Here is a 25,528-nt window from a genome sequence, read left to right as displayed (position 1 = left end):
CGCTCCCTCTGGACTTCTCCCCGAGCAATGAAAGGATTCTGTCTTCTGTCTGCTCACTAATTTGCTGTCTCCTCCGCCAGCAAGCTTTTCCATGACCAGTGGTGCCAAAGAAGACTGCTAATGCAGCAACCTTAGGAGAGACAAAAAAATATATTACTAATGTATAGAAGAAGGATAAATTATGTAGACAGATAGATGCAGATAGACATACAGATATATACCTAAAGGCCCGTACACACGATAAGAAATTCGGAAGGGAAAATTCGTCCGACGACCGATCTGCCGATTTTCGGATTGTTAGTATGGTGCTTTTGACAGCCGACTCCGACTTTTCGGCTGACAAAATCCTGATGTGCAGGCTATATAATTTTTGTCCTCCGTCAACACACGTCCGATTTTCGTCTCATTAGTACAGATTTCGACGGGGAAAAATCTTATGGGCAAGAGTAGGCATGCTCAGAGACGAAAGAACACATACAAAGCAATCCAAAACATGACATCACTTCTGAAGTAGAATTCTGTTGTACGGGAAAATTCATATGAAAATAACCTCTTCACTTTCCACAGCAGACTAGCATGCCACAAAAAACGGACGACAGATCGTTCGATAATCTGACCGTGTGTACGGGGCTTTACCCTGTGTGCTATCTTGGCTTTCCTGGGGATCTGATCCTCCTGGAGAGGCTGAAGGGGAGGCGACTGGTGTGCAGCTGAATGATTTGCTCACAGTTGTGGGAGCGTTGGAAGGCCTGGCCTCACTCTCATCCACACGCTCCTCCAACATCTCAGTAACAGCCCAGTTGGCTGTTATCCAGTAGGAAAACATAACAAATTAAATCAAACTGAAGTGCCTTGCGGTCACTTTTGTGGACTTGTACTTGGATGTGGTCAGATGTACACAAGCTCACATTCATTACATCTTACCAGACATTTACCTAATTTTAGTAACAAATAACAGTGCTAAAGTAATTTAAAGTGTACACAGAAAAATACAACTTGCAACTTTATTTACTCCCTCAACTCCATTGAGCCTAGTGTATAGATTGGGTTTATGGGCTGGGGCTCCACTCCTGGATGCCTCCTTCTCTGCTGTAACGTCCTGATCATGAAGTGACTTCCATCTGGTGCTGAGTGCAACATGAAATACATTAAAAAACCTGTTAAAAATGTTTAAAATGTTCTAAATTATTACAAAACATTTATGTAAAAAAGCAAAATTTGCATCATGCAGAGATAGGCATATAGAGGCATTTAGAGGCAGGAGTGTTTAGAGACAGAAACTGTCCCAGGAACTGCGAGGCACTCCAGCCACCCACCCCCTCCCCCCTCCTCATTCTCCTGATGCGGCGGTGGGGGGGGGGGGGGGGGCGGGGTGTTTGGTATCGCAGAGCATCGGCGCCACGCCCTACTGTGCCGGACATGACGTCACCATAGTAGTGTTGTGCGGCACGTGATTACCAGCAGCGTTCACTACAAAGGGGATATTTGGCGCCAAACGCCTCATCGGCATCCGCTGGGTTGTGACGCACCCCTCCCTCACAAACAGCTGGGTAACGTTGGGAGCTTCTTTGATGCACCCCAAAGGGAGCACATCCTCGTCTCCCCGTGGGTTGACTGCAATCTGCATTTTCTCTGGGCACTTTTTGTCTTCTTTCCTACACATGGAGTTATTAGACCACAGCAGGTAATCCATCCACGATTATACATGTTATTTTACCTATATTAGTATATACACCTAGGACACTATTTTTGGTTCTCCTATGCTTGGTGGTCTGTCACACTTTGTAGGCTCCTCGTTGGTTCACCATTTTCTGATTTTTCTCTGGCCTTGATTTCTTGGGCACAGACTTTTTCTTCCTTTTTCACTCTTTACTCCCTTTACCAGGTTTCCACTTCCAGTCTCAGCACTGTGGACATGGTATGCACTACCTTGGCACTCCTAATTTCTTGTCTCCTGGTCTTGGGATCTAATTACAGCCTCACTATACTATACATAGGCTGCTTTGTCAATCATATATTGCTTTTTAACCATACACATATATCAACACTTCTTATAGAGATTTACTCGGATGGCTAGTTGAGGCATTAATATTCTCTCCATGGAGATTGGCACTTTTCTCTGCAGTCCTCCTGGGCTACACCCACGTGTGCGGATACAGCTCCCACAGTTCCTGGTATAGAACTTTCCAGTAGATCCTCATTCCTAACCCCCTAGGGCAACAATTTGAATTGATTTGTAAGTACAACTAGTGATGGATATTGTTTTTACTGTATGTACATTTAGATATATTACTACCCTTACATATATATTTTTGTAGATATATGAATTGCACCTGGTCTTGAAGAAGTGAATCTCACATGTAGAGCATTATAGGATACAATCTCTGTGGTTTTTATCATGCAACATTTATATTTCTATTAATATTTCTGTACATATATACATTTTTGTCCATTGTGTATATTTATTATTCTATTTACTTATCAGTGCTTTTATTGTGCCATGGCTCTACCATACCACCTATGTACCTAAGATATTTTTTGAATGCTCTACATATGACATTCAATGTTACTATCCATCTATAGATTCCAATGAATAACTAATTCCATTATACGTTTATTCTCTTTTTGTACATGTATACCATTTCCATGAAGTACACCTATGGGTGGATGCACACCTCATATAAAGTCCCATATTTCTCTTTTTGGTCTATCTGCCACAGAAAAAAAACAAAACATGTTCAGAAGAAGGTCATTTGAGAAAAAAAAAAAACTCACAAATGTGTCTAAAGATGTGTAAACCATGTTTTGGCACGATCAGGTTTTTGGGAATTCATGGATTACAGTGGTCAGAAAGGACTGTATTTTGATTGGATACATTTCAGGAATTTCTGCCTGTACAGGAAGTTCCCAGTGGTCCTGCCTCTTATTGTTTTTCTGATTTCTGCATGTGTTGGTGTGCTGCTCTTCTGCTGAAAACCTATATGGCAAAAGATGTGACTCAAGCTCCACTTATAGCCATCATATAGCTTCCTCCTGAGATGTGGGACCTTGTCAATCCATAGCATGCTGGCCGAATACTCACGAAGCGAGCCTGGGAGAAAAAAGCATGCAATTTTACACCGCAATGGGCTGAAATGAGCAGAAGGCAGAAGATACGTGCATATATGTGCATAGACACATAGGCTATCAAGAAAGGGTGTTTAGTGGCAGAAGAAAAAAAAAAAAGGAAACACCTGTAAACCAGGCATTTTTTGAGCTGCAGTGTACATGAGGCCTTATGCCTTGTGGCATAGCATGTTTTACCACACAACACTAAAATACATGCTAACACTTCATTTAGTTGTGGTGTGTTACAATAAAAAATGCAGTAGGGTCAATTTTTGGCAGTCCATTTACAAAACAAAGTTCTTGGCTTCTTTAACCTGTACACGTTAACAGACTGAATAGGGTGAATGGGTCCTAAAGGCAATTATACAATATGTCTCCCTGGATTAACATTCTATTATATACTACAAAGAGCACATGTCACTGTTTATATTTTTTGCATAATGAAACTGATCCAAACCCTTTTTTTGTCTAGAAATTTACCGCTTGAAATCATCCCTTAAAAAATACTCTGATTCCAACACTTCTGAGAGTGTCCATTTCTGAGGACTTTTCCAGTGGTGGCTTCTCTACTCTCTTTAAGGTGTTGTTCAGGTGTTTTATAAGTGTATTACATGCGTTTTTGTACATGTATCAAACTCAAGGAGTTTGTTTCCTGGGCTCGGCAACGGGAGGATAGCAATTCTATAGGAGTAGAGGATTTTTTCAGGCATTCAAATTGTGCATGAAATTGTGCATTTACAGGCATCCCTATTGATGTCTATGGGCTAAAAAATGCCTGAATGCTTAAAAAGAAAAAAAAAGGTTCAAGTACTTTTTTGAGTATAGGACTTAGTGCATAAGGCAACTGAACGTACAAGCTTGAACAGGGACAATTAGAAAGAATGGGATTCTGCATAGTCAGGCATATTATGGCAAAGTCCGGCATAGGGAAACAAGTAGAAAAAGGATCAAGTGTGAATAGGGGCTAAAGGGACGGTCACGCAGCAGAAGAGGTTGCAATTAAACACTTTATTTGCAGTAGCCACATTTTTTAAAACGTTTTGATTTAGTTACAGAGTCACTTTAAAATGGAAACTATGAAAGTTATTGGTTGAAAATTACATTTTGTTTTAATGTTCTAAATTTATCTTTTATATTTATTTCTGCTTTTTGTATAAAATTTAGATTTTTGACATTCACGTGCCATAGTATTTGAAGTCTTTGGAGCTAATATGACTACCATCATCTTATGCATAATTTGAAACTACATACACAAAACAGAAATATAATTACCCAGCATGAGAATGTTTTTCAACATGTTGCATGTTGATTTGTGGGAATTATTTGTTCACTAAGGCTCGGTTTCCACTGTTGCGACTTGCTGTGCGACTTGACCCATGTCAAGTCGCACAGCAAGTCAAAAGTCATTCATTTCTATTTGGCCCGTTCTCACTGCCGCGACTTGAGTTGCGGCGACTTGAAAAGTAGTTTGTGCACTACTTTTGGGCCCAATTCAGTGTGACTTACTTCTATAATGAGGGACAAGTCTCACTGAAAGCCGCGAACAAGTAACACTACAGAGTCGTGCTAGAAGTAGCGCCACTCTGTAGCCGCAGCAGTGGAAACCGAGGCTAAGGCTCTGTTCACTCCACAGAAATGCAACTAAGTGAGCACACTTTATTATACTTTTACATGTGTAAACAGGGATTCTCCAAACATCTTATATAACCCAAGCACTCACTCTGTTAGGTATTGTTGGCATGCTGCTCTCCTTTAATGGGGAAACTCCAAAACACTAAAAACAGACAAAAAGGGAGGCGCCAACACCTAGTGCATTACCTTCGACACCTTATTTTTTTATTTTTATTTAAAAAGCCAAAAACATACTCACAAACATGAAGAGTAAAATCACATGTCAAAATCAACTCCTATGTGGGGGAGGACACGTCCCTGTGTTTGGACATGCTCTCTTCTTTAGAGCTAGCCCATTGTTTTAAGGGCTCTACATTTATACTGACCAAGCAGGTATGGGTCCCTCCCCTTCCACCATGAACACTGGGTGGAGCTGAGTGCCGATAGGGTATAGGGCGCCCTGCCTGCTTTGATCGCAACCCAAAGTTGGGGACAATAAATGTTCTATCTGACCATACATTGCCATGTACTGAGTGGTGACCTGTACCATAATGGGACCTATGATTTTTGCGATAGTACTCACCCGACATCACATGATGGGAGGCATTGAGGCCTAGGGCCAACACAATGCGTACTCTGTCATGATGTAAACTCTGTATGTAAACCGGCTCTTTGGCAATCCCTCACATTCTGTTCAAAGATCGGTGTTGTCACTTACCTAACTGTTACTTCCATCACCCATTCATACTTGCAACCCCAAGCCCCCTACTCCAACCTTCTCATCGGGACTAACTTTGGTTTGCGATCAATACAGACGGGGTGCCCTATACCCTATCGGCACTCAGCTCCACCCAGTGTGCATGGCAGAAGGGGAGGGATCCATACCTGCTTGGTCAGTATAAATGTAGAGCCCTTAGGACAATGGACCAGCTCTGATGAAGGTAGCATGTGTCCAGAAACAAGTTAGCGATCCAAACACAGGGATGTGTCCTCCTCCACGCAGAAGTTGATTTCGGCATGCGATTTTACTCTTCATGCTTGTGAGTTTGTTTTTAGCTTTCTAATTAAAACATTTTATTAGGTGTCAAAGTTAATGCACTAGGTGTTTGCGCCTCCTTTTTGTCTGTTTTCATGTGTAAACAGGGGTTAGTACTTTTAGTAAGCCCCCCCACCCCGGTTGCTTGGTGAATAGAGTCAGTACTCTTTTACAGGGCTTTTTTTTTCTCAGAGAATAGGTGCAGGAACTCCCCCTTTCTGAGTCACTTCTCATCTCTGTCCCCTACCCCCCTCTGAGCACCATCCTTTGGTTTCACTCCCTACCCGCCTCCCAGTATCACCCCTTTTAGAGAATACAGAACCAAGTATAATTTTGTGGTGCTTCCCAGCAACAATGGACTCCCCCAGCATCAATGGACCCAAACAACACTAGACCCCCACACAAACAACAGATTTCCCAGCAGCCAGCCCAGCATCAATAGACTCTCCATCAGCCAGCAACAATAGACCCCTCCCTCAACAATAGATCCCTTCCAGCAACAATAGATTCCTCACCAGCAACAATAAACTGCCATGCAACAATTGACCTCCCCAGCAACATAAGCCCTCTCCCCCACCAGCAACAATAATAGACCTCCTCAGCAACAATAGACCACCATGCAAAAATAGATCTTCTTCAGGAAAAATAGATCCCCCAACAGCCAGCATCAATGGACCCTTCAGCACACTCCAGATCCCTTTTCCATTACATACATTTAGTGCTGGAGGTGCCAGAACTGCGTTCCCCCACATTCCCCTGCATTCCCCCGCATTCCCACTGAAAAAAAGTCCTGCTCTTTTATAAGATGTAGTGGGTGGAGCTGGAAGTATTAGAACAGGTTACCCCTGATTTTATGTGGGTTTTTGACCTGAGCAGGAAAGAAAACCTTTTGACTGTCAAGAGTCTGTGGAAGGGGACAGTGGAGAGAGAATGGGAGAATTGGCTGAGATTTCTGAGTTCTGAGTTATCTGCTCTGAGTTGAATTTTACTGGAGGTCTAAAGTATAACTTTGAAGAATGGGCTGTACAGAATGTTAATTCACAGTAAACCATTGAAAAGCATCCTGTGTGGACATTGTTTATTTAAGATGGTGTGCCTTCTAATTTATTTAAGCACGTCAGCACTTTATATCTGCACTTGTTGCTGTTTCGCACTTGATCGATTATTTATATTTCTTTAAATCACCTAGTCACCTTAGCCATTTTTTGCACTTATTTAAATCACACTAATAGTCACTTACTTGCATATATTTTTATATATCCACTTTACATGTGCATAGTGTGTGTTTTTTAAGGTTTAGAGTGCATATATCTACCCCACATAAGGCTGATCTGACCTAAGATATATAAACTCCAAGTATCTTCTTCCTTCCTCACTTTCATCTTTGGCAGCGCCATCCACCTCCTTAATTTCTTCATAGAATGACTTAGAACAACTTAGAAGCAAGCAAATGTCATGCCCAATTAACTCTTCACATCTTGTCCACTTCACAGCAGCGTTACATTTGACTAACTGTACACAATCTTCCTTACATCCCACTCTCTAAGCCTAGCTTTGATGTCACCTTACTCTCAGTGACATGCTTGTAACCTTACATTAGCATGACTTAAGACTTAAGGTTGCTGACATTCTGTACTTTTGAAGAGCCTCTTTTCTAATTTTTCCACTGACTTGCTGGCTAGATACATAGGGGCTCTGTGCTGCAGTTCCGGCCCCGGACATCAAGCACCGATCCCTAGGGAGGGGGTTACACTCAGGACCACGCTTGCTGCCAGAGCACTCTGTCATCCCTGCCAAGTCACTCCACACTCATGCTGGCTGGCAGCCCTGGCACCAAAACACTTCCCTGGTTACTCATGGCAAGGGCAAGGTGATCCTTTTCCCTCTGCAGCATTCACCACTTGTTACCCCTGGTAGTGTCCATCCCCTGAAACAAGCCCTGTTCTTTTGCATGCCTTGCATGCACCCCTTTGCAGAAACCTCAGACCAGACATTTTGTAACTCAAAGAACATTTACTGAACCTGGCCAGCTTGTTACACCAAAACTCACTAAGAGCTTAGACTTCAACACACATTAAAGTGCCTACCGTTTTAACATGCTTTTTTGATGTTTCTGTAATGGTTCGTTGGTGCTTCAATGGTGCTTGAATGATGCTTTGGTGGTTCTTTTTTGAAGCTTTAATGAAGCTTGGTAGACGCCCTGTGTGTGTGCTGATATCTCATACCTGCAACACCTTCAAAATAAAGTGAAGCTAAAGCTAAATTAAATCCTCTCAAAAGCTGCAGGTGCTTCAAGTGAGCTTTGTCATAGACTTCTGTGGAGGCTTTGAAGACGATTTGAAGCACCACTAAAGTGACATGGGGCATCATTTTTGAAGCAAAGCAAACACAAGGTCTAAACAGGACTGTAAGCTTACCATTTTATTTAGTGACAGGCACTTTGACTGGCATTCAGGGAGCTTTAAAAAAGTGTATCCAATGCCATGTTTTGAAACAAGTGTAAGCGAGCCCTAACAAACTTTATTATAACAAAGTGCAAATCAATAACATGGGGCAGTATACACCCCAACAGTAGACACCTGTGTACATGAGGCTGGTGTAGTAGCCACTGTAGGCAGTTGATATTTTTTTAAACACCTTTAAGCTAATGAGCAGTCCCTCGTAAACCGAGGCAAAATACTTAGTAAACAATGTGTTTGAAAACGTTCTTGTGTTGGGTAAATCTAAACAGGCACATACTTGTGAATAAATTCTCCTGTGAGAAAGTTTTATTCATGGTGTTCATTATGAGTACAATTAGATATTTTTACTATATTGTTTAAAGCAGGCATGTCCAACCTGCGGCCCGAGGGCCGCATGCGGCCCACTGCCGCCTGACAATTTTTTTTTTGCTGGGGAGGAAAGAAGTTGGGTCGGGGGCACGGCCACAGCGACTTCCAACTAACGGTAGGCAGAGGCTGCCTCAGAGGGTAGGGGAGCATGTGCAGTGTTTCTGACTCCTACCACCATGACCACTTCAAATCACTGAAGTGAACATGGTGGTTAGAGTGTTCCTTTATTATCTCTCAGAAGAAGTAAACCTTTGTATACCGATTCAATTTAATTTGATCATCCTCTAGTTATGTTAAATTAGTGCAGGGGCATGGCAGCATTTTATTACTTTATATGCGGCCCGAGAAAATTTCTCTACACTCAATGTGGCCCAGAGAAGCCAAAAGGTTGGACACCCATGGTTTAAAGGATAAGTTCACCTTTGGTAACATTTAGGGTGTAACACATAACATGTTACCGTTAAGCACCCACTCGACCCCCCAAACCACTGTAACAGAAGGCAGGGTTCTTCTCCCTGCATCCCCTGTCACTTTTTTAAAATGGCACAGCTGTGTGGGGTTCCACCAACATAGCCATGGCATTCATTCACAGAGTCCCATCTTCCACCAAGGAAGACAGATTTGTAGTTTCAATGAACTGAGATGGGTCATGTAGGATACCTTGTAGACATGGATGATGTGGCTTTGTGGGACTTTGTGGGAGCTTCTTACAACCATGGTAAATTCATAAGATCACAAAATTCTGCATGATGTGATTTTGGTAAGAGGGATGGTTTGGGTTTTAGATATGATGTATATGAACATGCTTCATTTACCACCCTAAATATAGGTGTAACGTAAAACATGATTTAGAACATGGACTTAATACTATTTGATATATTGATCCTTTATATGTGGACTGGACAGTGGTATTAGCAATGCAGATATATAACTTGGATAATATTTACAGAGAATTGTGCTAATAATGTGACAATACAAGATCCCCTGACTGTCCACTCTTTAATTATTTAATGGCGCAGATTTTCCTCTCAGGGATTACTCGATTTCAGATTTACCTGTATTCCTTCTATTAGAAAGTATAAGCCTGAGCGTCAAGCATTGAAGCCCCAACAGAGGTTTTTCAGGCCTTACACTCAGAGGTACATAAATAAAACAAAATTATTTTTGCTATACAGTTTTACTCTCCTTATGAAGCCAAGAAAGTTTCCATTTTCAGGACTGAGCTGAAGCAGGCGATAATAAGTTGTCAATATCTTACAGCCTGAAACTGGGCAGAAACTTCAGTTTTTACAGGGAGCGAATATAATAAATAAAATTATGCTTTTTTGATGGGTTCCCATTGACTTGCAATAGAAGGTGCCTTTTCGGGTCACTTTTGAAAAACTGCCCCAAAGATAAAGCATGCAGGAAGTTTTCAAAGCACAGCGCACCTGCAGTGTGAACAGTTACATAATTTTCATGCGCTTTTATTGCCCAGGAAAAGCATTGCAAAGGGCACCAGTGTGAAAGGGACCTTAAGAATGGAGTTTCAGATGTTTATAAATGCCCATTACTGATTGGTTCATTTAAGTTTGTAAAAGACTAAGAAGTATAAAAAAAAATGACAAACTATATATATTTACATTTATTTTTTACAGTATGTAGCACAGACAATTAAAACATTTAACATGATATTTATACATTGGTTGAGATCGTCAAAGGCACAGGATTAAGATCCATTGCAAGGCATAAAGTATTGAGGAACACTATGAGGAAAGTGGTTCATTTATCACACCAGTAGCATTAAGGGATGACGCTGTCAAATAGTACTATGGTTAGTGTGTACTTTGCAACTGGCAACTGGATTTAAAGGTCAGAATCTGAAACAGAAATGATCATCATATTTCATTGTCAGGGGATCTATTAACCAGAATACCTTTTTCTTTACTGAAACACTCATGTACTCATGTATGCTAATATCCATTCTGTCTGCAATTTTCATCATTTTGATTCACATTATCAAGCACTTATTAAAGTGGACCAGAACTCAAGGAGTGAAGATTTACTATATAACAGGAACTCAAGGAGTGAAGATTTACTATATAACAGGGGACATCTAAACATATTTAATTGTGCTTAAGTTGTACACTGAGGCTGGGTTCATACTGTTGCACTGAAGTGACATGTACATTACCAGATCATGGATAAACACATATTATGCATGTTGCTGCACTATGGTGTCATACATTGGTAACGGCACCTCAACACCTTACCATCATAAATGCATTGCAGTACATCAAAATGCACAGTAAAACGCTACCATGTATTTTCGTGAAGTCTGTTAGAAAGAATTGGGCATGCACCATTTTTTGGTGCATTAGGCAGCCTATTCAAGTGAATGCAGCATAACGCACGTTAACATACAGCATAAGATATGTTAAAGCACTGCAACAGCACAAATCCAGCCTGAAGGATCTACATTTTGCCTTGAATAACTCCTGAAAAATAGCTGTGTACTCCTTGACATATGACTGTGCCTAGGCACTCCTACCCTGTACCCTCATAGCTAAATGATTATCTAAGCGACTGCTGAGGGCCCATAGTGAAAATATTTTGCTGCTCCTGCTTCATTAATTTTCTGGTTCTGTGCACACTGCCTTTCAACATCTCTCTCATCTGCTTCTCTATTGTCAGGTATCGGGTGGGGGGGGGATTCGAGGACGGGGGGGGGGGCATCCCTGGTCCTTACCAAGATGGTTGTCAGAGACACAGTATGGAGAAAAGCATGTAAGCTAGTACTGTAAAAAAGATCAGCTGCTAGAAGCCTACAGGCAATACTGATTTATATAGTTGTTTTCTCTATGTTTGCCTTTTTGGGCTCAACTTCCAATATACAGGTCCTCTTGTCCAAACAAGAACATTTTTATAGTTTACGTATGCAGAGCTATGTTAATCTTTAATTATAACATTTTAACACTTTTGTCTTCGTTTTTATAACTGGAAAGGCTGTCAATACACAAAATACACACTTTAAGATCATTGGTAGCCAGTGTGAGCCCAGATGTGTCTGTGAGTGCCCTCATCATTGAATGCTGTATTATGAGCATTTACTGAACCTGTCTTTAATTTTTAATTTTAATCGGGTCTTCAATGCAGCAGAAAGTAAAAACCTACCCACAAGAGAATTCACCTCGGTGTGGTAAAATAAAATAATTTGTATCTGGCCTTATTATAAAGCAAAGAGCACATTTACACAATGTTCTTTGCCTTTTTTTCATAAAGGTCATGATGTTTGTTAAGCATTTCACATATTTATGGGTAGTTCCTGATAAGCCGTTTTGTGCTTTATATGGTAAAGTGCCATGCTTCTGGAATAAATGTTTTGAGCCATTGCTTTGTTGAATAATTGTGCTGTTTTTGGCCCACTAACACGATGGCTCCCTTTGGTCAACAACCTTGTAAGATAATTATTATAGGAAAAATGTGCTATTGGTGACAGGGCTCGTCTGAGCTTCGGGGCATCCTATGACTTCTCTGTGGTTTGTGCTTTGGGTGCATCTTCAATAACTCCATGAACACCCTAATAATTTACTGATTTACCCACAAGGGTCAAGAGTTGGCCAGAAAGATTCAAAAAGTAATTTAAAAACTGTAATTATTGTGCTTGTGTGCTGCCAACTCTTGCCAATGGGTGCCTTAAGGAAAAGCACAGCTCTGACTAGAGCCATTTTTGGCCCGGTCTACGCAAAACTGATACTTTGGTTATGAGTATGTTGTGTGTGTGTCTGTGTGTGTGTAGACTGTTTCATAAAAATCCAGTAGATTAAAGTAATACCCATAATCAGGGCTGGTGAACAGGCTCAAAAGGCTAAGCCCAACAGCATCCACACAGAATGAAATATCAATTTCGGCCGGACTGACCCTTTAAGGGAATAGATCATTTCATTTGGTGATACACTACTTTGTTGCTTATATTTAACAGCTTTTTGTACAGCTCATATGAAATAAGCCAATTTTTTTCTTTCTAAGTGAAGTAAATAAACGTCATGCTCAAGCACATATACTACTCTTTAACCATTGCAATGTATTGTTTTCATAGATATCCCACAGATAAGACGTAATACTTCCGTACACATATATATTATCCCACCTTTTACCTAAAAGTATTTTAAACTTGTGCTAGTTTGGCCCTTGGGTATTTTGCATGCCGAAAAAAATATATAATTAGAAATGTTTATCTCAAAATAATCTCTTTAAAAGTAACAAATTTACAGAAGATTAGTAAATGCAAGTACAATTGCCAAGTATGATAGAGGTACAGTGTGTGGCAGTTTATGAGCAGGAGAAAAAGCACAGGTTGGTGTTTAGATCAAGAGCTCTATAATATGAAGGACTTTGATCTCCCAGAGGGTCCTGATTAGAGAGAGTACATTTGCTTGATAAGTTCATTTAACATGAGAAACATTCACGTTGACTAAAACTGGGCACAGAGCAGACAAAACGAATAAATGACAAAAGCAAAATTGAGCTAAAAAGCAGCATCATTTCAAACAGAATAAGGGATGTATGTTCAGATTCAAAGGTGTTATCCACATGCAAGAATTTCAGGTTTCATGTCTTTAAGAATTCCGTTTAATCTCTTTTCATGAAGAAAGGTTAGAAAAAGAAGACCTCTGGGAAGAAATACTACAAACTTCTAAGTTAGTGAAGGAGCTCCCTGCGTCACTTGTGTATTCAGGATAAGATGACGTTGAGGATATGATATTTTTTAGTCTCTGAAGAGCTATAATTAGCAGCAAAAGAAGAAAGGCCAACAGGCTAAGAAAGATGGACACGTAGACATAAACGTTTGATAAACGATTGGGTGTTGATGATGAGGAATCCACTGAGGTTGAAAGAGAGGTAGGGAACAATTCCAAAAATGTTCCATTCCCGATGTCTTCTGGTAAAACTGCTGAAGGACCAAATCCAGACATAGTGGCATGGACAATGTGTTGACTTTTCAAAAAGATTCAACTCAGGACATCTTTGAGAGCCACCAGTGATGTTATGATTCAGTCATCCACTTTAGTAGGGAAGGTCAACCTGAAATACAATAAGGCATTTTAATTGTATAATATATGCAGTGCTAAAGAAAACCTTTTGACATTTCACAATGTTGCTTTGATTAATGCTAAATGATAGGTACATTTTACCCAGAAGCTGGACAGTTGAATTGTTAATAAAAGTGACACTGCAGGGCAAAGTGACACTGTCTCTTCAAAGGGCTTCCCTCTTCTCCTTATGTTCACTTTGCTGTTGCTTCCTCACTTATCCTTCTTCAGTCATTACTGAGACTTAAATCAGTAATGTTAGCAACCAGGGTGTATGGTGATATCACTCCTTTCATCATGTGACAGTGCTCAGCTCTAGCGATTGGCTGCTAGGCCTGAGCACTGTCACAAGATGTCAAATGATCCCTCCATGCCAAGAAGCACCAACAGTGAAAGAACCAGCAAAGTGATGCTGGTAGGTAAGTATAAGGGGGTCATTAGCAGCATTTGCAGAGACACTGTCACTTTTCTCTACATGAACATGGTGACATTTTCTCTTTACCCACTTGAGCTTCCAACCAGTATACCTCATATGGTCCACAGCAATTTTTACATTTGTGATATGGTCTCAATACTTTGGCAATAACTTATGAAAGCAGGGTAATACATATATCTTTTTTGGATATTTTTTGGTGGGCAAAACTAGTGTTACTTTATATAAAAAGTGTACATTTTATTCTATAATTTTTCACCTTTAAAATGACACTAAAATGTTGTTTCTGGTCCAAAGCATGGTGTTATTCACAAAATAAATAATGTTTTTTGGAAATGTGCTGCTACAAAAAGAAATTAACAATGCAAACAAAAACATCATCCCCATACTGTTATTTTCAGGCGGTGATTCTCTACAAAGCAGAAGTGATCTGAGTGGCTAATTAGCCACTCAATCACTTCACCCGGTGACAGAAGGCGGTCCCACCCCCCTTCCACAGCCGCTGCTGCCTCAGCCGGGCTTTATGGCCTATTGCAGAGGCTGGGAGCGATGCGGCCGGCGGCGATAGCTGCCTGGGACAGAGAGAGAGGAACTGACATTGTTCCCCTCTCTCTGTAACCCTGGAAACCAGGAGCAATGAGTATTCATCACTTCCGGTTCAGCCCCTTTGTTTACCTGGCCACAGAGAAGCAGCCACTCGGACCGATCTCAGTCCGATCAGCTGCATGGGGGACCAGAGGAGAGATATGTGGTCTAAAAGACCCCAAATGTTTCCATAAAGAGTACCTGTCACGGCCCATGCTATCACAAGGTAGGTTGTTCATCCCTTGTGATAGCAATAAAGTTTGTACAAAAAAAGTTAAAGAAAAAAAAAATTTTTGTATAAAATAAAAAAATAAAAAAATGTAAAGCACCCCCGTCCTATCGTGCTTATTCGCAAATGCAAATGCATATATAAACGGTGATCTCATCACACATGTGAGGTAGTGTCACGAACATCAGAGTGAGAGCAATAATTCTAGTACCAGGCCTCCTGTGCCACTCTAAACTGGTAACCTGTAGAGCCGTGTAAAGTGTCGCCCATGGAGAATTTTAAGCATCGTAGTTTGCTGCTATTCCACGGGCAGACGCAATTTTAAAGCATGACATGTTAGGTATCTATTTACTCGGCGTAACATCATCTTTCACCTTATAGAAAAAATCAGGCTAACTTTACTGTCTGTTTTATTTTATTTTTTCATGAATGTGTTTTTTTTTCCAAAAAGATTGCGTTTGCGCAAATACTGTGTGACATAAAAAATTGCAACACACACCATTTTATTCTATAGGGTCTCTGCTAAAAAAATATGTAATGTTTGGGGGTTCAAAGTAATTTTCTAACAGAAAAAAAAGTAGATTTTCGTAGCAGCAGCAAGGTGTCAGAATAGGCTTGGGAAGAAGGTGGTTAAATACAGATTTACCCTTTTTTCCTGTTCTGAATTCAGAATTTTTCTCTTACTTTCTGTCTCTGTGTCAAAGGTGATCAACTGGATAAACAAAAAAAGTGAATTTTCCCAGCAATAAACATCTGGCAAGTGTTCTATCAGTAAGTCCATTTCCAGTTCTGTAAAAGACTCCCTGGCCACACACAGAGCCTTAGAGTACAACTAAAGGCAAAACGTTTTTTTTTTTAGTTTTGGATAGAGTGGAGATGGATTGGAATACCCACCTGTGCCCCCATTGGGGGAGATTCATTTTGTCTATTTGTCCTGTTTACCTTTATCATTAAAAGCGAAAGTAAAGAAAATCAAAAATTTTGGGCTGTCCCCAGAAAAATAATAGAGGGGAAATTTTCTAATAGGGAACACGAGTCCTGGTGATCTGGGGGTCCCCAAGAAATTCCCTTAATTTGCAGGGATTTTCTCGCATTTCCTATTTGGCTATGGGACAGGCAGTGAAGGAACAACTCCCCAATGGGACACAGGTGGCAAATAATAAACTGATACTCTATCCCAGGAGTCTTCAAACTATGGCCCTCCAGTTGTTCAGGAACCACAATTCCCATCATGCCTAGTCATGTCTGTGAATGTCAGAGTTTTACAATGCCTTGTGGGTTGTGATCCAATATGAAAAAAAAATGTTGCCTATAGTTCCACATTAAAACAAGCACTGATGACATTGCATGTTCCTCATCTTCTGCTTCAGTAGTATGTTGTCCTAACTGCTGCACAAAACTCACATGATGACATTGAAATTATGTTTTGTGCTGCAGTATGGGAACCTAGATTGGTGTGATGATGCTCCCTCAGGAGGTGCCCATGGAAGCCTGGGCTCACAGAAAATGGGATGAATGATGCTGGCCACCATTCAGTCTAGAAGAGGAGGGACATCTAGTGGCAGAGAGACATTTCTGCAGGGGCAAAGGGATAAAAGGAGGGCTCCTTTATTCCAAACTGTTTAGCCACTGAACCTTTTTTGCTGTGCATCTAATCAGAAATCCTTAACTAGAGGCAAAGGCTGCTAGATCTCACCTTCTGTAAACCTATTTGAAATGTATACATTTGTTATTGGTTCTGCAAGCCCTGAAATTCTCAGACGCAATTCCACAGCTATTTGTCTTTCACTCTGCAGGTCTCTGTGAGTTCACGGACTGCAGAATTTCCTCATTACGGCAGTCCTATCACATTGCTCACTGCATGTTCTGGCAGCCTAAAGGCCAAACTCATCTTTTGTAGCAGTTGTCACTAGAACAAATTAAGTATTCATTGTGACGAGTCTGCATTCTACGGATGTGCTTCGAATTACAACTTCTATCTTTAGAGCTTCTTATGCAAAGTTAGCATACTCCATATTTACTGATACACATTGTTTTCAGAATATCCATAAATAAATTAAAATCAGAGCTGTTATATTTACACTATTTCAAAATTCAAAATGTACCCAAACAATATAATAAAGTGGAACTTACAGTAACAGCAAATACTTGAATTAATAACTTCCTTATAAAGCAATTTACAGTCATTTCTGCAGGGACAAAGGGAAAAAGGAGGGCTCTAGTCTTGCTTTTTTATAAAACACACATCCTTGAGCTTTATCCAAGTGACTTTTAAGTTGAGATGATTGCATTAGTCTGCTGCAGACAAGAGGAAGCATTTCCTCAGTCTCCCTTTTCCCAATGGTCAAAATATAAGGGCCAGTTCAAATCTGTTTGGTGCATTTGTGCATTGCATCTTAGGTGTGTTTTACCGGAGTCTAGACATGTTACCATCGCACTCTATAGAACCCACCTTTTAATGAAAGCGCATCAAAGATATGGCATGCAGAACTTAGGTAAAGGGTAACTCCACATTCGTGGGGAAAAAAAATAGCAAATAAAAACAATATAGCATATACAGTTGCGACACAAATCATATTGTAATTGAATATTATTAACCACCTCCCACCCGGCCATTGTACATATACGGCCGGGTGGGAGTCTCATCCTTCTGAATGGACGTTCGGGAACGTCCTTCAGAAGGAGTGAGATCGCGCCGCCGCGGGTACGCGCAGCGGAGCGATCTCGATGTGCCTGTGTCCCTCGGACACAGCGCAACAAGATGCGTCAGGAGGGCCCTGTGATTGGCCCTCCTGATCACATGACGGCTGTGTCCAATCACAGCCGTCATGCAATGTAAATACAGCCGTTGTAACGGCTTCGATCTCTTCTCCTCCCTGACAGATCCTGTCAGGGAGGAGAAGAAGAGGATCGATACTGGAGCTGGGGTGATCAGTGAGTATTTCTAAGTACTCACTGATCACAGGGGGGGTCTGTGCTGGTAATCAGAACATTGATTACCAGTGCAGCCCTGGGGGGGGGGGGGGTGGGGTGCCACTAGAGCCACCAGGGATGCCCACCCATGACCACCAGGGATGCCCACCATGGCCACCAGGGATGGCAAACAGCCTGCCAGTGGTGCCCTCCTATCAGTGCTGCCCACCAATGCCATATATCAGTGCTGCCCACCAGTGCCCGTTATTGCCATCCACCAGTGCCACCCACCAGTGCCCATTATTGCCCACCAGTGCTGCCTATCAGTGCCCATCAGTGCCCCCCATCAGTGCACATCAGTGCCCCCCATCAGTGCCAATCAGTGCCGCCCATCAGTGCCAATCAGTGCCACCTATCAGTGCCCATCAGTGCCGCCGATCAGTGCCCATCAGTGCTGCCTATCAGTGCCCATCAGCGCTGCCTATCAGTGCCCACCAATGCTACATATCAGTGCTATCTATCAGTGCCACATATCAGTGCCCATCAGTGCTGCATATCAGTGCTACCTATCAGTGCCCATCAGTGCTGTATATCAGTGCCACCCCATCAGTGCCTCCCCATCAGTGCCACCCAATCAGTGTCTCCTCATCAGTGCCTGTCAGTGCGGCGTAATCAGTGCTCATCAGTGCAGGAAAAAACTTATCTATTCACAAAATTTTATAACCTAAACAAAAAAACTTTTTTATTTTTTTCAAACTTTTCGGTCTTTTTTTATTTGTGCACCAAAAAAGAAAAAACCTGGCAGTGATCAAATACCACCAAAAGAAAGCTCTATTTGTGGGGAAAAAATGACACAAATTTGGTTTAGGTACAGTGTTGCATGACTGCGCAATTGTCATTCAAAATGCAACAGCGCTAAAAGATGAAAATTGGTCTGGGAAGGAAGGGGGTTTAAGTGCCCAGTATTGAGGTAGTTAAAAATGACCTTTCCTTTTCAATCTGCAGCAGCTGTAATTTTCTGAAAATGTAATGCAAGTTGGCTACCTGGAGCTGTTCTGTACACATAATGTATACTGACCACACCCCAGAAACATAATTTCCTACTTGTGTGATTGGCTCACCATATTTCCCAGAAGTCTGCCTAAGATACAAGTCAGGTTTCAGGCATCCCCTGCAACAAAAAGGCAATTTTTGTTGAAATAATCCTACAAGGAACACGTCTAAAGGAATGCAGGCCCAGCAGATTTCCTCATTAGTGTCCTGCAGCTGCCACAGCTGATAGATAATTAGGAAACCACTCCCATTTGACCCACTCAGCACAGAGGAACAAACAGTGATTTCTTCAGAATAACAAAAGGTAGGAATCTGCAACAAAGTTTGTTAAAATCTTTGCAATGTACAGCGATCACCCAGAGGGGAAATATTTTTTTCTCAACAAAAGTGGAGTTACGCTTAAATGTGCTGCACCTAAAATGCACATAAAACACACAGGTGTGAACGGGGCCCAAGATTGTAAATTTGTAACTCCAAAATGAGAGACTGCAGCAGGGGGCTGATCTTTGGGAGACATTTGTGGACTGCAAAGATGCCAGAATAATACAAGATTCAATCCAATTACCTTTACTCTTTTATTGTAAATACATAATTCGCTGTACATTTTAAAGGCAAGCAGAAGTCGATAATTGGTAAAAAAAAAAAAAAGCAGAAAAAGTCTCTTCAGGACTTTTAAGTTATATCCTTGATCAATAAAGTTGATCTAAAGCCTTAACACTTTTTATCTTAATGCATTCCTTGCATTAAAGTAAAACATGTTTAGACATCAGCATCCCCCCTTATGCCTCCTTTTACTTACCTGAGCCCTCATTCGATCCAGAGCTGTACCCATCTGCAGCTCTTTTCTCCCCTCACTTCCTGGTCTCCTAGGCTTTGCTGAGGTAGTGTGAGCCATCGGCTCCCGCTGCTGTCAATTAAAACCAGTGATGAGGGGGCAGGGCCAACAGCGAGGATCAGGAGCGAGCTTGCATTAGCGCCCCAATAGAAAGTAGCTTGCTAGCCATGCCACTCGTATAAGAGTTTGGATTGTTGCCTGCTTTGAGCTATTTATCTGCTTACATGTACTTATGGCTCCACACAGTCAGAATCTATTTCCAATGGGATCTATCAATTTATAAACTGGTATTATCAAGGACACGCTAGGTGATAATGATTTAAAGAAAAAAAAATAGTCTCCTGTTAATACTGAACCCAAACTAGTTTTAATTAACTCCATTATCCTAACTTCATTCCTTAACTTTTTTTTGCTGATTTTTTTGTATGCAAACATTTTATATTTGTGTTAGCTCATGTTTGTTGCATCACATTTCTAAAAAATACTTTGTACCTGAATTCTGATGCCTTAATGTGGATGTAAACCTGATTCATGAAATTTGACCTAAGCACATACAGCATGTCATAAAAGTGAGTACACCCCCCACACTTTTGTAAATATTTTATTATATTCATGTGACAACACTGAAGAAATGACACTTTGCTACAATGTAAAGTAGTGAGTGTACAGCTTGTATAACAGTGGAAATTTGCTGTCCCCTCAAAATACCTCAACACACAGCCATTAATGTCTAAACCACTGGCAACAAAAGTGAGTACACCCCTAACTAATGATGTCCAAATTGGGCCCAAAGTGTCAATTTTTTGTGTGGCCACCATTATTTCAGCATTGTCTTAACCCTCTTGGCCATGGAGTTCACCAGAGCTTCATAGGTTGCCACTGGAGTCCTCTCCACTCCTCCATGACGACATCACGGAGTTGGTGGATGTTAGAGACCTTGCGCTCTTCCACCTTCCATTTGAGGATGCCCCATAGATGCTCAGTAGGGTTTAGGTCTGGAAACATGCTTGGCCAATCCATCGCCTTTACCCTCAGCTTCTTTGGCAAGGCAGTGGTCGTTTTGGAGGTGTGTTTGGGGTTGTTATGTTGGAATACTGCCCTGAGGCCCAGTCTTCAAAGGTTGGGGATCATGCTCTGCTTCATTATGTCACAGTACATGTTGGCATTCATGATTCCCTCAATGAATTGTAGCTCCCCAGTGCCAGCAGCACTCATGTAGCCCCAGACCATGACACTTCCACCACAATGCTTGACTGTAGGCAAGACACACTTGTCTTTGTACTCCTCACCTGGTTGCTGCCACACACGCTTGACACCATCTGAACCAAATAAGTTTACCTTGGTCTCATCAGACCACAGGACATGGTTCCAGTAATCCATGTCCCTAGTCTGTTTGTCTTCAGCAAAATTGTGCATCATCTTTAGAAGAGGCTTCCTTCTGGGAGGACAGCCATGCAGATCAATTTGATGTAGTATGTTGCATATGGTCTGAGCACTGACAGCAGTGGCGGAGCTAGACTTTTAAAACAGGGGTGGCAAAGGGGTGGCAAGGTATTATTTTGGGGGGTCAATATACAAAGTGTTCAATTACACTAAAAATACATTTCCTGTGTGTGCTGCCGCGTTATGTTTTGTTTTGGAGCCGTTTGGAGCACAAAGGAGTTGCGTGTCAGCTTAACCAATGAAAAGTGTAGCAGCAACAAGTCCCCCATATAGACCTCCCCCTGTACAGTAGGCCAGGGTAAGGTGAGGTCCCGTCCCCCATATAGATCCCCCTTAAAGCATGCCAGGGTGAGGTGAGGTCAGAGGACCTCACCCTGGCCTACTGTTCGGGGGGAGATCAATATGGGGGACAGGACCTCACCTCATCCTGGTCTACTGTAAGGGGGGGATCTATATGGGGGACGGAACCTCACCCTGGCCTGCTGTAAGGGGGGATCTTAATGGGGGACCTCACCTCACCCTTGCCCCCCATATAGATCCCCCCTTAAAGCAGGCCAGGGTGAGGTGAGGTCCCCCATATAGATCACCCCCTTACAGTCAGCAGACCAGGCGAGATGACCAGAGACTGCGGATCTAGTACAGGAGATGACCAGAGACTGCGGATCTAGTACAGGAGATGACCAGAGACTGCAGATCTAGTACAGGAGATGACCAGAGACTGCGGATCTAGTACAGGAGATGACCAGAGACTGCGGATCTAGTACAGGAGATGACCAGACTGCGGATCTAGTACAGGAGGTGACCAGAGACTGCGGATCTAGTACAGGAGATGACCAGAGACTGCAGATCTAGTACAGGAGATGACCAGACTGCGGATCTAGTACAGGAGATGACCAGAGACTGCAGATCTAGTACAGGGAATAACCAGAGACTGCGGATCTAGTACAGGAGATGACCAGAGACTGCGGATCTAGTACAGGAGATGACCAGACTGCGGATCTAGTACAGGAGGTGACCAGAGACTGCGGATCTAGTACAGGAGATGACCAGAGACTGCGGATCTAGTACAGGAGATGACCAGAGACTGCGGATCTAGTACAGGAGATGACCAGAGACTGCGGATCTAGTACAGGAGGTGACCAGCTAAGTAACCATTTTAAAATTCTACCTTACAGCAATGTACACAGATTTTACATATGACTATCAGTGCTGCCCTATATGCAAAATACAAAGTGCTCTTGGTGCATAAATGATATAACAAATATCATACAATAAATCATCAAAGTGTCATCATGATCATAGAATCACATATATAAAATGTATAAAAGTATATAAAGTGCCAAGTGATACTCTAAAAAAAATATATAAATAAATACTGTGCAATTCTTGTGCTATCTCTAGTCCTGCAAAGCCCTTGGATACAGTCACAAAAATAAGGTGCAAAATATTCATTAAGGTGCCTAGTAATTCTCTGCAGGTAATATAATAATTATAAGAATATGTCACTCTAGTGCTATCAACAGTCCCAAAAAGTCCTTGTGCAATGAGAAGGTGCAAAAAACATAAAGTGCCAAATAGGTGATGCACTACAAGCTTAAAATCAGGTAACCACGTTTACTTCCTCGTGGAATCCAGTGGAATATCACCCTTGCTGTGTTCCTGTGTGCACCCACCTACTTGCCATCCGGAGTCCTAGAGGAGAGAGGTCTCAGCAGCATAAGGCTTCATACATAGAAGGTGGTCTTGTGGGTGCTATATCTCTGGCGATCAGGTAAATGGGGTGAAGAGAGAGGAGCACACAGTGGAGCACCTAGCAGCATTGGGCATTTTTTTTTTTTGCACCTTCTCATTGCACAAGAACTTTTTGGGACTGTTGATAGCACTAGAGTGATATATTCTTATGATTTTGCATATAGGGCAGCACTGATAGTCATATTTAAAATCTCTGTTAAAGGTATCCCCTTTTTTTTGTCAGCAGCAGCACAGATTAGCACACTATTGATTTTGAGCACATTTATTAATACACATTCCTGAGTGCAGGTAACTTCACACATTTTGTCAATTTAGCAATGTACACAGCTATGATGTTGGTAAACAGGTTAGGGTTAGAATAAAAATACAAAAGCAGTCAATTCGGAGAAGGACCTACCTAGCCAGCCTGTCTCACCACCTGCTGTCCTGTGAGGTCCGGGGGCGGGGCGCTCAGAGGTCCGGGGGCGGGGTTCCCATTTCAGCTCCGAGTCTCAGAGTGTATTCCTCCCCTATCACCTCCCACACACACCCCCTCCCCCCTCCAATCTTACCCTAGATTCCTCCAGCTCACCAGTACTACAGTGTGAAGCAGACAAGTCCATAGTACGTTCCAAGCCGCTGCATATTGTTCTCCTGCCCTCTCTCCTCCTTGGATAGCCCTCCAAGACCAGATCGCTTCTCTATCCAGCAGCAGGCACACCATGTGTCTGGTCCGGATCACAGCCCGATATGCCCGAATTGTCAGTCCACCCTTGAGCACAGCTGTGACAGCTAATTCATGGGAAATGTTTTCAGCGAGCAGGGTGGCAACAGGGGTGGCAAGGACTTTGTCTGGGGTGTCAATTGCCACCCCAGCTAGCCCTCTGGCTCCGCCACTGACTGACAGGCTTGACCCCCCACCCCATCAACCTCTGCAGCAATGCTGGCAGCACTCATATGTCTATTTCCCAAAGACAACCTCTGTATATGACGCTGAGCACATGCACTCAACTTCTTTGGTTGAGCATGGCGAGGCCTGTTCTGAGTGGAACCTGTCCCATTAAACCGCTGTATGGTCTTGGTCACTGTGCTGCAGCTTAGTTTCAGGGTCTTGGCAATCTTTTTATAGCCAAGGCCATCTTTATGTAGTGTAACAATTCTTTTTGTCAGATCCTGAAACTGCTGGTGTCAGCGGCTGCATGCAGGGTGAATATCTCCTAAGCCGTGCAGGTTTAGGAGATATTCATTTTACCTACAGGTAAGCCTTATTATAGGCTTACCTGTAGGTATAAATTAAAAAGCGGAGTATACTACCACTTTAAGCCGTGTGTGCAGGAGGCCTATTATTCAGACAATATACAACTTGGGATGGTTTGGTGTAAGACTGATCACACTTTGTGATTTACTGCATAGCATAGGCAATATGTCTTTCATGTCAAGAAAATCTGATATGCAACATAGAAACATAGAAAAGTGATGACAGAACAAAGACCGAGTGGTCCATCAAGACTGCCCACTTTAAAGAGTATTGCTCCATGTTTGAAACCACTTACTGTTGACTCTCTCATTACCTCTGCTGGAAGTCTGTTCCAAGCATCAACTACCCTTTCAGTAAACTAATACTTTCTAGAATTAGTTTTGAACTTTCCTCCAATTCGTTTGAGGTCATGTCCCTGTGTTCTTGATTTTGGTTTCATATTGAAAACACTGCCCTCTTGAACCTTATTCACCCCATTGATGTATTTGAAGGCTTCAATCATGTCTCCCCTTTCCCTTTATTTCTCCGGACTGTACATATTAAGTTCCTGAAGTTGCTCTTGATATGTTTTATCTCCCAGACCTTTCACCATGTTTGTTGCCCATCTCTGGACTCGTTCTATTCTATCAATATCTTTCTGTAAATGAGGTCTCCAGAACTGGACGCAGTATTCTAAATGAGGTCTCACTAAAGATATATATACAGTATATAGGGGAACCAGAACCTCCTCCTTCTGCTGGTGATCCCCTAGTGGTGCATCCTAGAATTCTATTTGCTTTTCCCACTGCCTGCTCACACTGTTTGCTCTTTTTACAATAATCTAAAATAAAAAACCCAAATCTTTTTCTTCTGTAGTGCTGGCTAACCCCGTACCCCTAATGTTGTACTCTCTCCGGGGATTCTTTTTCCCCAGGTGCATTATTTTACATTTAGGGAAATTGGTTGCGCTACAATATTTTATGATCTTGTGGGAACACTCTCTGTATTTCTGGAAACTAATACTAATAATCTTGTGCCTTCATTTTAATTTACTAAAATGTATTGTTCTATAATCTCAGTTTTACTATCTATGCATTATTATTCCAGTGCATTATTTCTTAGTCTATAAAAAATAAATGTACAGCATTTCCATCAAACATAACTTTGTTACTGTGGTAAATAATCAGAGATAACGATTTGCAATCCATTCTGTTCTATAACAAGTTAATATTTTATGCATACACTTTTGGGGATATGAAATGCCAAGCCATTTTAAATTACAGCTGTAGTTATCTGTAAATTCAGAATATATGATGTCGTGCCATTTGCTGGCACTTTGTAAATTTAATTCTGTACTAATTTTATCTTCAATGATATATTGTTATAGGAAAATTATTCTGGTGGGGAATAG

The 25,528-nt window shown here is 41.7% G+C and overlaps 1 protein-coding gene across 1 annotated transcript in view; it reads right to left on the bottom strand.

Annotated features, from left to right (window-relative positions):
• Positions 1 to 12,386: 12,386 nt before the first annotated feature.
• SERTM1 (serine rich and transmembrane domain containing 1) overlaps positions 12,387 to 25,528 on the bottom strand; it is an 89,400-nt gene continuing 76,258 nt past the window's right edge. The window contains exon 2 of the mRNA XM_082247436.1: positions 12,387 to 13,650. Coding sequence (XP_082103562.1) covers positions 13,209 to 13,541 — 333 coding nt within the window. The 5' untranslated portion in view covers positions 13,542 to 13,650 and the 3' untranslated portion in view covers positions 12,387 to 13,208. The remainder of the gene's footprint in view (positions 13,651 to 25,528) is intronic.

This window comes from Pelophylax lessonae, assembly GCF_965119305.1.
Source record: "Pelophylax lessonae genome assembly, chromosome: 2".
In the NCBI taxonomy this organism is placed as follows: domain Eukaryota; kingdom Metazoa; phylum Chordata; class Amphibia; order Anura; family Ranidae; genus Pelophylax; species Pelophylax lessonae.
This window is presented reverse-complemented; position numbering and strand designations above follow the sequence as displayed.